At 43.6% G+C, this 15,778-nt stretch overlaps 1 protein-coding gene across 5 annotated transcripts in view; it reads right to left on the reverse strand.

Moving 5' to 3' along the window:
- Positions 1-315: 315 nt before the first annotated feature.
- UBE2H (ubiquitin conjugating enzyme E2 H) overlaps positions 316-15,778 on the reverse strand; it is a 103,069-nt gene continuing 87,606 nt past the window's right edge. For all 5 annotated transcript variants that reach the window (XM_045495628.1, XM_045495629.1, XM_045495625.1 and 2 more), the window contains 2 exons: positions 9,176-9,304; positions 316-4,606 (listed from right to left, as the gene is read on the reverse strand). In XM_045495628.1, the coding sequence (XP_045351584.1) occupies positions 4,482-4,606; positions 9,176-9,304 (254 nt within the window). In that variant the 3' untranslated portion in view covers positions 316-4,481. The remainder of the gene's footprint in view (positions 4,607-9,175; positions 9,305-15,778) is intronic.

Raw genomic sequence — 15,778 nt, forward strand, 5'->3', positions numbered from 1 at the left:
GCCCTGTTTGTAGTCATCAGTCACCTGCCACTCCAGGTACTGAGGACTCCGGAGGTGGGGGCCTCCTACTGTCTATAAAGGCGACACTCCTTTCCCAAACTAATCCAGTCATCTGCCTGTGTAAGAGCTTCTCAGTCAATGGCGGGGGGTAGGTGGGGGGGGGGGGGAGCTTCTCAGTAAAAAAAAAAAAAAGAAAAAAAAAAAAGGAAAAAGAAAAGCCAACTTCTGCTGCTCAGTCATCAGATGAACAGGGAGAGTGTTTTTAAAAGTAGTCACGGAGGCTATTATCTTATTGATCAAAGTCCAGCCATTTGCCAAGGTATATACACATTTTATTTAAAAAAGTTTACAGTTTTCATTATACACAACTATTAAGAGGTTATAGTCAGAGGAGGCATTTGTCCTGTTGACAGAAGTGCCCGCTAGATCATCACAATGCAAGGAAAAAGGTGGAAGGGAGGAGATAGGGCAAGGAAAAAAAAATAAGCGATAAAAAGCTTAGATTTCAATTAAGGGCTGGTAAGTCCCTTTTATCTCTTCAAGTATCACACAATATGTACCAAATACAATCAGTAAATAATGGCCATTTCTTCCCAAGCCCACAGCCAAGACAGTATTTGCTGAATGGAGTCCTGGCCCCTCCTCAGGTTGCGTGGAGAACCTGAACAGCCGAGGGCCGCTAACTCCCCCTCCCCAAGGGGCCTCCACGCCAATCCCTGACAGAACCACCAAGGTGTTCAGTGGCCAGAGAAATGCAGGTCTTTGCGCCCAATCAGAAAGGATTTGATTTTAGTCAAGGCGGCTATGAACCCGGTTAGGAAGTTGATGAAATAAAAAAGAACTCTTGCTAACTTTTGTTAATGGCTTTCACTCTTCTAATTGAGTCCCTAGAACATAGAAGGGCCGTCTGCCATTCAAAATCAAACACCAGTTCCCAGAAAGCTGGGGTCTAGAAACTTCACCCATGAAGGCTAGCAGAGGACCTGTCTTTCATGATTCTCAGCCATCATAACAGGAGGCCTAATAAAAAGCAAGTGTCAGGCCAAGGCCGACCAGGGCTTGAGAGAGCATTTCGAGGGGAGACACTCCTCAGGAGCCTAGATCAGCCGGTTGGCAATGAGAACGGCTTCTCAAGTGGAACAACGTTAGGTACTGGAGACAGATACGGCAACTTCTGGTAACGATCTCACTAGTATAAAATGCTGGTTGAAACCGCACAGGAACCTCAGGGAGGGCGAGAAGGTTGAAAACACACGAGCAAACTGCCAGCATCCAGCTTGGCTACCACTGAATGCAACCCACCAGGCCCCCGCGCTGGGGTTGCAGGACGGCAGCGGTCACGTGCTGCGGGCTGCGGCCACCTCGCTCGTCGCTTTTGGCGCGAGCTTGAGCTCAGCCATTTGAACAGGGGCAAAGGATGGCTTGCGCTGGTCAAACCACAAGGTAAGACTTCAAAATGAACCATGGGTACGCTAAGAAAGGGAGGGAACCTGCCAGAAGCAACTCCGACCTACCACCACCACCTTTAAAAGCAGTAATGTTCAGCCTTTCTGAGGGGCTCTGGGTGCTTTTCTGAGCATTATGATGGGAAACCTGGAAAAGCTTTTGGTGCTGTGACACCCCCTGCCTTACGGCATCTCATCTATTACTGGGGGCCCAGAGTCCTGATTCACAGCCAGGCCTCCTCCTAGCTCCCGCTGTACCTAGAAGCATGGTCTCTGCCTCCAGCCTCCCTCTCCCAGGTACAGGAAGGGACAAAAGTTAGCATAGAAAGGGATTCTGTCCGACTTATCAAAAACCGGTTTCTCAGAGGAGAGGGAAAGCCCCACACAGAGCCCAAAACATGCACGGGACCAAGGTGAGTGCCCAGAAAGGACAGATTTGCACAGAATGAGAGGGTACAGCGTGATTTGGGTAGCAATTCCAGGAGCCTCCTTGTGCTAACAGGGAGCCTCATCACATCTTCATCAGACAGACTTGGATGGACAAACACACACGCACACATGCTACAGCCATGCTACACTCAGATCTGCTCCTTAAGCCCTGCAACCTCCCCAACACGTCTTCGTCTGAGAATTCCACACCACCAGGCTCCCAGTGCCAGAGCGCTCCGTCGGCGGGGAGCTGTGATGTCTTTTTATTCGAGAAAAGCGGATCTAGTTGGGGAGCAGAGCTGTGGCTCACACACATTCCCCTAAACTTGGCTCTACTAGCTTGTTTTTTGTTTTTTTTGACAAGATTAAAAGTAATTATTATCTGGACATTATTTTTTTTGAAAGGTAATTAGAACACTATTGTTTATACAATATTGAAAAAATACAATTTTTTATTGTTTGAACTCAAATCACCACCCAGCACTTTAAAGCCTACCCTAAGTCGCACCTACAATTTAAACGGTTATAGCACAAGCAAGCTGCTAATTCAGCAGGTAAGCAGGTTAGTGCCAGCAGAGACCCTCCCTCCCCCAAAGTAATGAGAAGACAACGCGCTAGAAAAGAGTTAAAGCACACCATTCCATGTTAAATAGTTAACACTACCCCTCCAACAAGCCACAAATGCTAGATAGATAACTCAGTACGGTTAACTAACCACAGCCCTACATAACTGCACTTTAAAAAAAATTTCTTTTTTAAGGAAACCTTTTGCTTCATGCCCGTAATTAACATAAGTAAATTCTTTGTCTTTTATTTAGGAAAATAATCATGCTAAGAGCAAGTTGTACTTTATATAGCTTTTTAAAGAAAAGACTGATTGTGCTTTTTGAATAAAAAAAGATAGGGTATCTTCCAACCTCACTGACTCAAACCTTGTGAAATAGTTAGCACTTCTAAACTAAGACACACATCAGAAAAAAAAACCATCCCGGTGGGACACTCAAAAATTGTCTTGAGAAAGTTTTAGGATTGGCTAATTCTGCTATTGTCCTATTGGTTGTGGCAAAAAAGGGATACAGACTTGCTGTCTAAAGTTCTCCAAATTCAGCAGGCAACACTCCTGTTTGAAGAAAACCCTGCCGGCAACCTGGACCTATGGTTAGCTGAGCAAACATTTGATTAGCAGGCATTTTCAACGGTCTGATTTCCTCTTAACGCTTACAGGAGAGAACATTTTCCTCCTTCAAAACCTGTTCTACCACATCGCATTTCCGAATCTTCCCTCCTATCCAGTCACACTCTGAAAACAGCGTTTTTTTTTTCCCATGCAGAGTCACTCTGGGTACAAGGACCTTTATTTGTTCCAATTATTACTCATTTTAAATTTAGAATGTGTGTTGGGTCTAAAATACCCATTTCCCACTCCCACAAGCAGATGATGACCAGGCTGCTGCCAAGAGCGGCAGCAGAAGAGAAAACAAACCCAAAACATGAACGAGAGCACCCAGGAGTCACAGCCACCGGACGGGTCTTCTTGCCGAGTCTAATGGTCCACTGAGTGGCTGCCCAAGGAGGAGGCCATCTCTTGGTGAAGATTAAATTTGCACCTTGTCTAAGCACGATTCACACACACACACACACACACACACACACACCAAAAAAAAAAAAAAAAAAAAAAGCCCCAACCACAACAACAACATAAAAACACCCACAACCACCCTCCACTTTAAAGCTCTCAGTCCAGGGTAGCAGTCCCAAAGTGGCCAACAGGATGGGGATGTGACTCTGCACGTGTTGGATGAGACGAAACAACTTCTCTTCTCCTCCTGTCCTGTCCTCTCAAAAAGGTATGGATTATAAGCTCTACCCCCAAGAAAAAGAATCAGGTTCAGAAAACACTTCCAAAAGGTTCTCCAAAGCAAAACACTTGCGGCTGCGGGGCCTGGTAGCGAGAAGGGCAGGAATCTACATATAAAAATGTACTTAAAATCCAGAGTCAAAAAATTGTTGTTAGGTTTCAATACTCCAATTAGCTCCCTGTTTTAAACTGTTACTCCGCGGAAACGGGGCCACCGAGGCTTCCCGGGAAGGAGCGGCTGGGGATCTGCCGTGGCGGCTCTAGGCGATCCCACGGCAGGTGCAGGCCTTCCTCCCCGCCCAGTTCCTCCCGACCGTTTTTGAAAAAGCGCTATATTCTAGCTTCACGTCCAAGAGCTGGTTGGTTTGGTTTGTTTCTTTGGAACCATCAGTAAAAGAAGCCACTTTTTCCTGTTATTTTTACTCACGTCTATCTATCAGAGCGGCTGTTTCTTTCGACAGTTCAGTAGCACACAGGCTGACTTGGCCAAATGGACTTATGAATGCATGCATTCGGACCGCATATTGCTACCAAAATGGAATGTGGGGATATGCTATGCACCTCAGGTTGAGAAATGACCAGGAAATCAAGATCTAAAGGGTGATATATAATATATATATATCAATGCTATTATTCATAAAAACCTTGTTTAGTAATAAAAAAAATTGCTTTGTTTAAATATGAATATTATAGTCTGCTTCTCATGGTTAGGAAATAATAGTCTTTCTGAAAAGCAGGTGCTTTTTCTACTACAACTCCATATCCTGGGCCTCATCTTCCGAAAAGTCAGACATCGAACTCTCCGACGAGCTGTCACCGGTGCCCTCTTCCTGCTCTTTCAGTGCCTCCTCCGTCGCGTATTTCTGGATGTACTCTGCACAGAGGGCGGGGAGAAAGAAAACACAGGGGTAGTGAGCGGGCAGCCGCGCGCTTCAGTGACCCCCAAACTGGCAAAGTCCCAGGGAAGTCTGAGCTTTCCTTACCTGCCAGGGGGCGGGGGGAAGAAAAGAGGCCAGTTATTATGGTCACTAAAAACTAAAGGGAAAATCCCTCGGAAGGCGTCTTTGGAGTTCGTGCGTTCTGCCCCCTTAGTAAGGGAGGCAAAGCAGAAACCTGACTTGCAGAAATCTGAATCTCCATCCTAGGACTCCCTTGGGCCATCACCTCCCAGGTGGACGTGTACAAGGCAGCCGGCCACCCTGGGTCTTGGCCGCAGGGCACGGGAGAGCCGGCAGACATCTGGGATGGTGTCGGTGCGAACCGGCCTCCGGTTCTGCTGCCGGGGCGCCCTCGTTCTTGCCTTGTTGGGGTGTCCACGTGCTTGCACTCCTCCAAACTTGCAGAACTGGGGAAACGTGAACCTCACGCTTTCTCTTTATCTCCGTGTTAATAAAACTATTCACCTCCCAGGTAGAACAGGACTAGGTATGATTCCATGGTAATTTATGAGGAAATCCCCCATCATTTTTAGACTTGCAGTTATATAATTATAGTCAGCCCAAATCTATTATTTTAAGAATAGATTTTAGTCTAAACAGATCCTGCCTGTCAGGTTTTTGAAGCAGCTGGTAAAACAGTCTCTCAATCTGCTCAGGAATGAGCTGCTATCTGGAGACACGGCTCACCCGAGTGACTTTATCATCTACTATTTACCTGAAGATTTATGCTGCTGTAGTCTAGGCTGAATCTGCTGGCTGAAAATTTTAAGAGCTGCTGAACAAGCAAACAAACTTGTCCCTAAAAACTCGAAGTGCACACTGTTTTTAAGTAAATAGCTCACACATGATACGAAGAGACAAGACAGAACCCTGTTCAGAATGCCAGCAGGAGAGAAACACATCCTCACGTCCTTATGCTTTGTTTTTCTTCCTACGGAGTTGCAGGGATATAGCACGAGAGGAAGAGAAGGAAATTTGAATAATGTAATGCAGGGGCCTAGCGAGGAGTATTTTTTTATATTTTTAAAGGGTTGTTTAAAAAGAAAAAAAAGAATGCGTGACAGAGACTCTATGTGGCCAAATCTGGCCCTATTTACAGAAAAAGTCTGCGGACTTCTGACTTAGAGCCCTACGGATTCCTCATAATGAAGCTTGATGGGGAGATGAGGTTTCAAAAGCTCCTGACTAGGTAAGAACTTACCTTATCTTTTAGGCAGAGAGAATGGTTTATTAGTCTTAGAAATTTTATTTTTACCCTCTAGTGGGTCAGTTCCTTTGCTTCATTTGTAGAAAGCAGTGGCTGCGCTTTGACATTGTTGACACTGTAACGTGATACTTATTAGCTCTCTTCAGTATATTCAAGGGAACAAATATGTTTTAAGTGCTTACTAGGTCAAGGCCTTTCAGGAGATAGAAAAATGGAAGAGCAAGGTCAGTGATGAGCAGGAGACAAAGACGCAGATAAAAGCAGTTTGCTGCCAAGTGCCATCGGAGAGAAGCCTGGAGGAAGGGGCTCCAGCCTCTGAGAGCCAGGAAGGCAGGCACGCGTGCGCTGACCCTTGAGGGAACTGTCAGCTGCAGCGAAGGAGACACCATTCCAGGGGGGAAGCACAGGGGAGAAGGAAGTGGCTGGGATGGTAAAACGCAACACTGAGAACTACACTTGTAGCTGAAGCACATAAGGCAAAATGTATAGGTCTTGTAATAGGCTGTATGGTGGGTATATGGTTAAGTTACTCTGTTCCATTTTTGTTTTTTTTTTGTAGGGTTGAAACTTCCCTGAAATAGGGTATACTGTAATATGTACTGTAATAATAGATAGTTGGGTATCTGAAACTCATCCAATTTGATGGTCACATATTGATACATTTAGGAGTGCAGGCACAGATGTAGATCACACAGAGTGAGAGAGAGCCCTGAACAGCAGGCCAAGATGCCACGCAGTCAAGGTTTTAAGCAGAAAGTGCCCCATCTTTAGACAGCTCCACTGGTGCCCGTCTGTCCTACAGGCAGTTCATATTTACCTGATAAAAAAGCATCAACTATATATGAATGCTGACTAATATCCATGGTAAGAAAGGTTACATACCCTGACCTCTAAGGCTAGGCATGGAAATGTCTGGTAAGGCAGCCTGGGAGAGAGGTCACATCTAGGCACACTTTTGGAAATCGTCTACTTGGAGGGAAGTATCTACAGCTGTGAAGGGTGAATTAGCTCCCCAAGTGGTGACTGAGGATGAGAGAGGGCTGAAGAACTGGATCTTAAGAGAATGACCATGTGTAGGAATGGAATGAGAAAAGTTGTCAGGAAGGGAAGGGACAAAATACCAAAGCTGCAGAGAAGTCAGGATAACGGGTCTTTTTTTTTTTTTTTTAATTTTTTTTTTTTAATGTTTTTATTTATTTTTGCGACAGAGAGAGACAGAACATGAGCAGGGGAGGGCCAGAGAGAGAGGAAGACACAGAATTGGAAGCAGGCTCCAGGCTCTGAGCTGTCAGCACAGAGCCCGATGCGGGGCTCGAACTCACAGACTGTGAGATCATGACCTGAGCCGAAGTCGGACGCTCCATCGACGAGCCACCCAGGCGCCCCAGGATAATGGGTCTTAAGAAGGGTCCAAATGACTAGGAAGAAATGAGTTCACAGATTACCAGTAGAGGAGGGAACACAAACTAGACCTCAGGGGTTTAGGGCAAGGGAGAGAGAACTTTGAAAAAGGCTTCTGAAACGGGGGTGCCTCTGATAGGCTAGGGGTGGAGGAAACCCAGGAGGAAGAGGAAGACCAACAGGCTGGGGGCCAGAGGAGTGAGTCTAAGCAATTAGGATAGTTCTTCTAGCCCTGATTTTCAGATTACGAAGGAAGACAAATGATAGCCAACACTGACATTTCAGCAAGCTAAAATGCCCTAAAAGCTAGAGCTTGTCATTCTGAAATAAAAATGTAAATCAGGTTTCTTTTGTAACTGGAACTACAGCGGGTTTGTACTAAAACAGGAATGGTGCTAAAGTGCTGAGGCACAATGAATGTACGAACCATAGAAATCCGCTCCACACCGAGGTATCTGTGGGTTGCAGACACGGTTAAGTGATTCCTATGCCATAATTTTAATAGAGTCTCATAATAGAATTTTATCTGCTTGAAACGGACTGCTCTTTTTTCCTTGAAATACAGGTTTATTTGGCTTTACAGATACTTTGCTACATAAATTAGATTTTAATTTGCAAAATACTTGAGAATTAATTGGTGTAGATTTATTTCTGTTTTATCTCAACAAAAGTACCAAACAATACCCGACAGAGATCAGAGCAGGAGGAGAAAACAAAGAAAAGGTAAGCTATTGTTCAAAAAACAGCCTCAAACGCACCTGTCTCATACCTACACGGTGTAGAGTGAAGGCCTATATAGTCCAGGCTCTTATAAACTGTTTCTACTGCCACCTCTTGCAGACGGACCTCACAGGGGACACACAATTGGCAGGAGGTGACATTCCGAACTGCTATACAGACGGGCAAGTCACGCTCAAAATTAGGTGATACCAAAGCCTGCCATCTGGTTAAAGAGCAGGCCTACTTTCATGGACTCTGAATTCCTTCCCTTTCGGGGGGGGGGGGGGGGGGGGGGCGGGGCGGGCGGGGGGGACTTTATCTAGACTCTTCACTATGAAGGTTCTCAAGCACACAGTGAGGTAAAAACGAACACCAGAAAACCTCTGTGGGGTTTTAGAGGTTCTTTCGAAACTGTAAGTTCGTTTCCGTGAACGTCACGTCTTATTAGCAGGTAAGCTGTTTAACCAAGAGGAAGCGGGGTTTTACCTCCTGAAGGATGAGCAAGCTAGAGCTACTGCCACTGGTACCTTTCTAACTCAAAGAGCACATTTCAAGTTTTACTAGAAAACTGGGTCCTGGGGCCAGGTATCTGCAGCAGATAAGAAATGGGCCCAGATGTAAAGTCTCCAAAGTCAAAGAAAACTAGTATGGGGCCAAGAAAAGAAGCCAGTTGGGTCTTCTTAATTCAATATGTAAAATTATACCAAAAAAAAAAAAAAAAGTATAAGGATAAAGTTGGCGTTTCTCAACTTCCAGTTAACTGCTTTCCTAAGGGGCCAGGATGACACTGTCTGGAAACAAATGTGAGGTTATGCCTTTCAGTTAATACTTAACTATCCAGTCCAACTTTCTAATTTTACAAGACAAGAGGAAGCAAATGAAGGCCGAAGTTCTTTTGCACGGGTATCCACAGGGATTTCTGGCAGCGCCCAACACGTGCCTCCTGCTTTCTCATCCTCCCTTCTGCGCTCTCTCTCCTCTTCCTCCTTGCTGGGACCTTCAGCCTCCAGAGGTGTCCATGACCCTCGGAACTGTAGGGGCTAGTGAGCTCTGCTCCAACCCCCAGATGGCAGTCTCTTTTTAGGCCTGTTTCAGTAACTAAGGGCTCTTCTTTTAATGATCTCAAAGCCCTAAAGACAGAACTTCTGTCTCCAGTTGAAACCATTTGCCTTCTTACCTTTAATTTTCTGCTTGTATTCTTCTGGTCGATGGAGGTACATGGCTGCAGCATCACCATTGAGAGGATCTATGGGGTTGGGATAGGCCAACAACTGGGGCAGGAAGGACTCAAATATATTGGTAAGATCTGAAAAAACAAACAGAAATATGTCACGCATAGAAAAAACAAGTTCTCCTAAATTTACTTGAATTCAGTAGTCAAAACTGCTTATCTTCCTAAATAACCGTATCGAAGTTTTCCATAAAAGTGTGCTCTGTTATACATATGACCTATATCACATATTCCTTTCAATACCAATTGAAAACATTTTAATTTCATTTTAATTTGAAGAATCAGAAAAAAGGTATACCTGATATTCGCTTTCAAAGGCAATTGTCCCAATTCTAATTCACTCCACATTTTAAACCAAGAATTCAGAAATAGTACATTTGTTTAATTAAAATGTGTGTCCCCATACTCAACATTCTTACAAAATGAGTATCTCTTAATATCGCCTTTTTCGACAGCTTTGAAAATCCCCGCTCTGAAAAGTATTCAAGCACCAGATCTTACAAAGAATTTTATACGCCTTGACGTTTAATTCAATTCTCATCAGCTTTAATGGACATAAATATAACCAGGTTTTTTTTTTTTATAACCAGTTTTTCAATTATTCTGGCTGATGAAGGCAGGAACCTACATAGACCACTTAAAATCATAGATAATTGTAAGACAGAGAAATATCAATTTATTGAATTTATTAACAATCATTTTAGTAAACATTTATTGACTCCCGTCTTGCCACGTGCAGCACAAGGTGGCGGGTATACACATGACATTTACACACACAGCAAAGTCAACAAGAGCCCTGCAGTCACAGTGTTTTATAAAGGGAACAGGCCTTGTAAACCTGTGAAATAAACCACACGTTCCCGCCACTTCGGTGATGCTATGACTCCAGTCCATTTGCTCCTCAGTTCACAGACCGTGAAGTGTGGATCTTAGAGCTTCCAGCTCTCTGCCCTGCGCCAGCTCCTGTGCCACGTTTGGTAGAGAAATTTCTCTTTCTGGAGGGAATGCTAAAGTATAGCATAAAAACTACTCTTTCATTTATTCTGCTCTTTTCACGTATTTTCTTTCCCTTTAGAGTGAGCACTCTTATGCAGTATTTTAAATGAGCGTTTGGTCAAAGCCAAATCACTTTAGATTAGTGGTTCTCAGCCAGCGAGGATTTGGCGTCTGGAGAAAAATCTGGTTGTCACATCTGGATGGGGGAGGAGGACAGGTGATGCCACCAGCACTCATGGACAGAGGCAGGGCTGCTGCTAAACATACTACAATGTACAGGACATCCCTTTACAACAAATAATTATCTGAGCCAAAATGTCAACAGTGTTGGGTTGCCTGGGTGGCTCAGTCAGTTAAGCATCCAACTTCAGCTCAGGTCATGATCTGACGGTTCGAGAGTTCAAGCCCCCTTTCAGGCTCTGTGCTGACAGCTTAGAGCCTGAAGCCTCCTTCAGATCTGTGTCTCCCTCTCTCTCTGCCCCTCCCCCACTTGCTCTCTTTCTCTCTCTCTCAAAAATAAATATAAAAAATATATATATATTTTTTAATGTCAACGGTGCTGAGGTTGAGAAATCCTGGTCTAGATAAAAGGGGTTGACAAACTTTTTCATAAAGGGCCAAAGTAAATACTTCAGACTCTGGGGGCCACATTAAGTCTCTGTTGTAACTATTCAACACTTAGCTCTACCACTGTGGCTCAAGAGCAGCCACAGACAATAGGTAAACAAATGGGTGTGGCGGTGTTCCAATAAAACTTCATATACAAAAACCAGGCTGCCAATGTTTGTCATCCTCTGCTTTAGAAAACCCTATGAATAAGGGACAACTCTTCCTTGTCAGCGTAAGGCTTCCTAACAGAGTGAGCAGTTGGGAGGATAAGCTAGAGCCACACTATTTAACAGAACTTTCTACAATAATGAAAATGTCCTGTATCTGCGCTGTCCAATATGGTAGCTGCTAGCCACATGTGGCTGTTGAGGCACTGTGGCTGGTGGGACTGAAGAACTGAATTTTTATTTCATTCTAGTTAATTGAAATTTATAGAACTACACATGACTAGTAGACCCCACACTGGACAGTTCAGGTATCGATAGTGATGTCAAGGACAGTCCCAGGACAGTTAGCACAGTGTTGCTCCCGGGGAGCAGGTATTGACAGAGCACGTTCATCTTGAACCCCAAGTTATGGGGCCTTGGTATTACTATATGGACTGGAGCTATGTCACCTTCAATAGACTAACTTCCCAAAGAACAGCGTTATTATAAGATTCTCCGATACCAGGAAATGAGTGCAGAGATTCCTAGTCAAAAGAGCAAAACAGAAATAATCTTTCAAGGTAACCCCAATCACCTGCAATAAGGTTTTCCCTGTTATCTTACTTACAATTTTTTTTTTTTAAAAAGGAAGCAACAACAAAAAAAGGAAGCAACATCAACATAGTCAATAAACCAACTGAAAACTACTCAAAGCTCAAAGGCTGATAGAGAAATAGAGGAAAATAGAGAATTAAAAATAGAGGAAAATATTTATGCTGTAATGATGGAAGGAAAAAGTCCATAAAATGGCATTTGTCTAGAACTGGAAGTATGTACAGTACATATAATAAAAGTATTTAAAAAAGTCATCTTAAGGCAATAGGCTTACAACTTCTACTTTCACACTTCAAGTGACACTTTGCTTTTTTACCTTTAAAACGGCATTTTCCTATAAACGTGTCCTTTCTACTTTTGCACGTTTGAAATGTTTAAATAAAACACAAGTCTAAAAATTAAGGTAAATAAATTCTGAAGAAAAAACAAGGTGTGGAAGTTTTACAAACTGAACACGATCCCAGAGAAGAGTTAACAAGAGTTACATCAACACTAATAATAGTAACAGGAATGGTAGCAGCCAGTGTGCTTACAAGCCAGGCCCTGGTAAACACTTCACACGTACACTCTTAGTTTCGCTGCAGCCAAAGAGCTAATTACCATCTCCATTCTGCATATGGGGAAACTGCGGCACAAAGAGGTTATGCAACTTGTCCAAAGAGCAGATATCAAACCTGGGCTTATCTACCATGCTGCCTTTGTCGGTAGATGAAATGAACGCTGTCTAAATTTTCATGACGGCACGAGCTACCACATCTGGGCATTCAAACTGCATATCCTCAGAGATGGCCACCCCCTACCTCAAAGTGTTGTTCCGTTCTCACAAGTTCAAGGCCAGTAGAATGATCTGAGCAGAGAATGTTAAGGCATTTCTGTGGCTGAACTGTCTGATACTTCACAGAAGCAACGTGCTTGTTTTCAAGTAGCTCAATCACAGAAAAGTAGCCCACGGCTCTTCACGGATATCCGCATGTGGTGACCTGGGAGGTCTCCTGTCGCATCGTCATTATAGGTGCTACTCAAAAAGGTTAGCAGCTGGGGTGCTTGGGTGGCTCAGCAGGTGGTGTGTCCGACTCTTGGTTTAGGCTCAGGTCACGGTCCCAGGGTCGTGGAATCGAGCCCCATGTTAGGCTCCACGCTGATCATGGAGCCTGCTGAAGATTCTCTCTCCCTGCCTCTCCCTTTGCCCCTCTCCCCTGCTCCCCCCATGCTCTTGCTTTAAAATTTAAAAAAAGGTTATATATATATAATATAAAGATTAGCAGCTGAATATTCCTATCAACAACAAAAACCTTAAAAAAAGTGTATTTTTATTCTCTTTAAGTAACTTCCAGAAGTGCTTTAGGACTTGAGAAATATGGCAGACAACATGTTTCATAACTAGGTGTTTTATGTGTTCCAGGAAGGGATTTTTACACCCTTTCCCCACTACTTTTAAGTTTCTCAAGCTACCAATAAGTGGCTCTGCCTAGGTATTTGTTCCCAACAAGTAAAAGAACCCTCAATTATTTGTTCTACCTTCCTGCGTTCTCCTGTCCTCCTGCATTAACACAGTTCTGATCCATTTTACAGATGTGCTGAGTCACACCTGTAAAACAGAAGAGCAGAAAAGGAAAAGTACACAGCCCATTCCAGGCAAAGAGGGCAGATTGTAAAGACCAGGATGCTGTGGCTATGGGCATTTTAAAGTAGTAACACGACCCTGAAAGTGGCCGACAGAGTGATTACTATTGAGAGGGTCCTCCCCCACAAAACATCTCTACCAAATTGCAGATAAAAATGGTCTTTCAAGATAAATACTGGCAGAAAAGACCTAAACTACAAACCAAGAGTGAAACAAAGATACTCATCTTTGGAAAAATCCATCATAAAATGAATATTTTCCCCTAGAATTTAATAATAATAATAATAATTATTATTATTATTATAATAATCAATAACAGTTCAAAATCTTTTCAAAAAAAATTAATCTTGGGGCGACTGGCTGGCTCAGTCGGTTAAGCGGCCGACTTCGCCTCAGGTCACGATCTCTTGGTCCATGAGTTCAAGCCCCGCGTCGGGCCCTGTGCTGACAGTTCAGAGCCTGGAGCCTGTTTCAGATTCTGTGTCTCCCTCTCTCTGACCCTCCCCTGTTCATGCTCTGTCTCTCCCTGTCTCAAAAATAAATAAAACGTTAAGAAAAAAAATGAAAAAAAATTAATCTTCTACTTTTTGAAAGGGAGAGAGCCAGACACAGGTTACGCAGTATAGAGATTATAGTCAGCTGGCTCCATTATTGGCTGCCTTAATTTTTCAAGGAAATCCAAAGATCCCAGAGAAGTATTTTTTTTTTAAGTTTATTTAGAGAGCACATGAGTGAGTAGGGGAGGGGCAGAGGGAGAGGGAGAGAGAGAATCCTAAGCAGGCTCCACACTGTTAGCACAGAGCCCAATGTGGGGCTCGATCTCATGGACCAGGAGATCATGACCTGAACCAATATCAAGAGTCAGATGCTTAACCCACTGAGCCACCTTGAAAAGTATGGTTTTTGATGAGCTTTGGACTAAATCAGCATTTATAAAAATGCAGTCCATTAAGACAGATTCTTCAGCCTGATCTTAGAGTAACAATATTAGAATACTCAGTCCTCAGTTTAGGCACTTAAACTAGTAATTTATATTCATATTTAATTTTTAAAAACACTCAAATCATACTGATCTCTCATCAAAAGAAGCACCATTTACCCCCTTCGGTCCAGAGCAATGGTTCCTAGGTAAGTCTAGGTCCTGGCTGTTTGTCCATCAGAATTACCTGTGGAGTTTTTTCAAAACATGCATGCTGAGACCTCATACCTACCCCATGGACCCTGACTTAGGATAGGCTCGCATCCGTGTGTATGGAAATGCATAGCCAGGAAACACTACCTACACTATATACCCATATCCATAGAGAACAAATGGGAAGAGGGCCCTCTGCGTGTGGTTTCTCCGAAAATATTCAGGGCTCTCAGCTAAGTTGCTCAGGAGGCTCTAGTGGAACCACTCCCTGACCCTTTCAAGCATTCCTTCCTGCACACTGCTGTCACTGTCACTTCCTCCAGGTGGAGGTATTCTGAACTAACGGTTAGAGAGAGTGGATCCATTTTAGAGGGGCAAGAAAGGGCTGCTTTAGAGCAGAAGAGGCAGCGATGTGTATCACCTAACACACTGTGGACATCGGGTAGACTAGTAAATTCCATTAGACCAGACGCTCTCCAGCAAAATGGCAAACCACAGATGGAAAACCTACAAGACCACAAGCCTAATCTCAGGCCTTCCACTGACTTGTTCTTTGACCTCGGGCAGGTCTCTTCCTCTCTGCATCTCAGTTTCTTCATCTGCAAAAAGGGAAGTATAATACTGCAGTTCCTCACAAGGAAGGATTACACATCACTAAAAAGGGCTGTAGAATAGGCTTCATAGGGCATCAAAGGACTAGACTAAAATATTTCTAAAAATACGCCACCTTCTTAGAGTAGAAATTTCAGCTACCTGTATCCCTCAAGGAATACATGTCAATTAAAATGAGTCACACAGGGGGAAAAAAAAGGCACCAATGGTTAAAGTAAAGCCACCCTACTCCAGGTGACTCACAAAAAGACAGTATATGACTTAGAAGAGAAAACACAGGAGGGGATGAATCACATATCATGTTTTATTCTTGGCTGTTTACAAACCAGTGACCAAAAGTTATTTCTTCTTCCTCTATTTCCTCTGAACATTAAAATGAAAACTTTGGTCAAGCATGCTGCTATCTTCAGGTTAAAACCCTGTGGATGCCCAAAGCTTGATGTGGTCTGGCCCACCAGGAACTAGAATTGCCAGGCAGGCAGTTCCCCCAGAGACATTAACTTGCCTAATACTCATTTGTTTTGTAGCTTTAACACCCAAAATGCTGTAACTTAGAAAGCACCATGAATATACACGCACAGTCATGACTAGGTGTCGAGAATCATCAAAGCCACTCCCCCTCTCCTCACAGGCCACCTATCCCTCTCCCCCCTTTTGTAATCTACGCCTTGTCTCCCACATGCCCAAAGCCCTTTTAAAGACCTTTTAAAGCCAAATAACATACAGAAATAAAAATCTGCTCGGAAAGACATCATTCATTTGCACAGCAGTGTGAACTCTGAGGTGTTTGTAATTTTGGAAGTAGCTCCATATAT

The sequence above is a fragment of the Leopardus geoffroyi genome, chromosome A2, assembly GCF_018350155.1.
Source record: "Leopardus geoffroyi isolate Oge1 chromosome A2, O.geoffroyi_Oge1_pat1.0, whole genome shotgun sequence".
Classification (NCBI taxonomy): Eukaryota; Metazoa; Chordata; class Mammalia; order Carnivora; family Felidae; genus Leopardus; species Leopardus geoffroyi.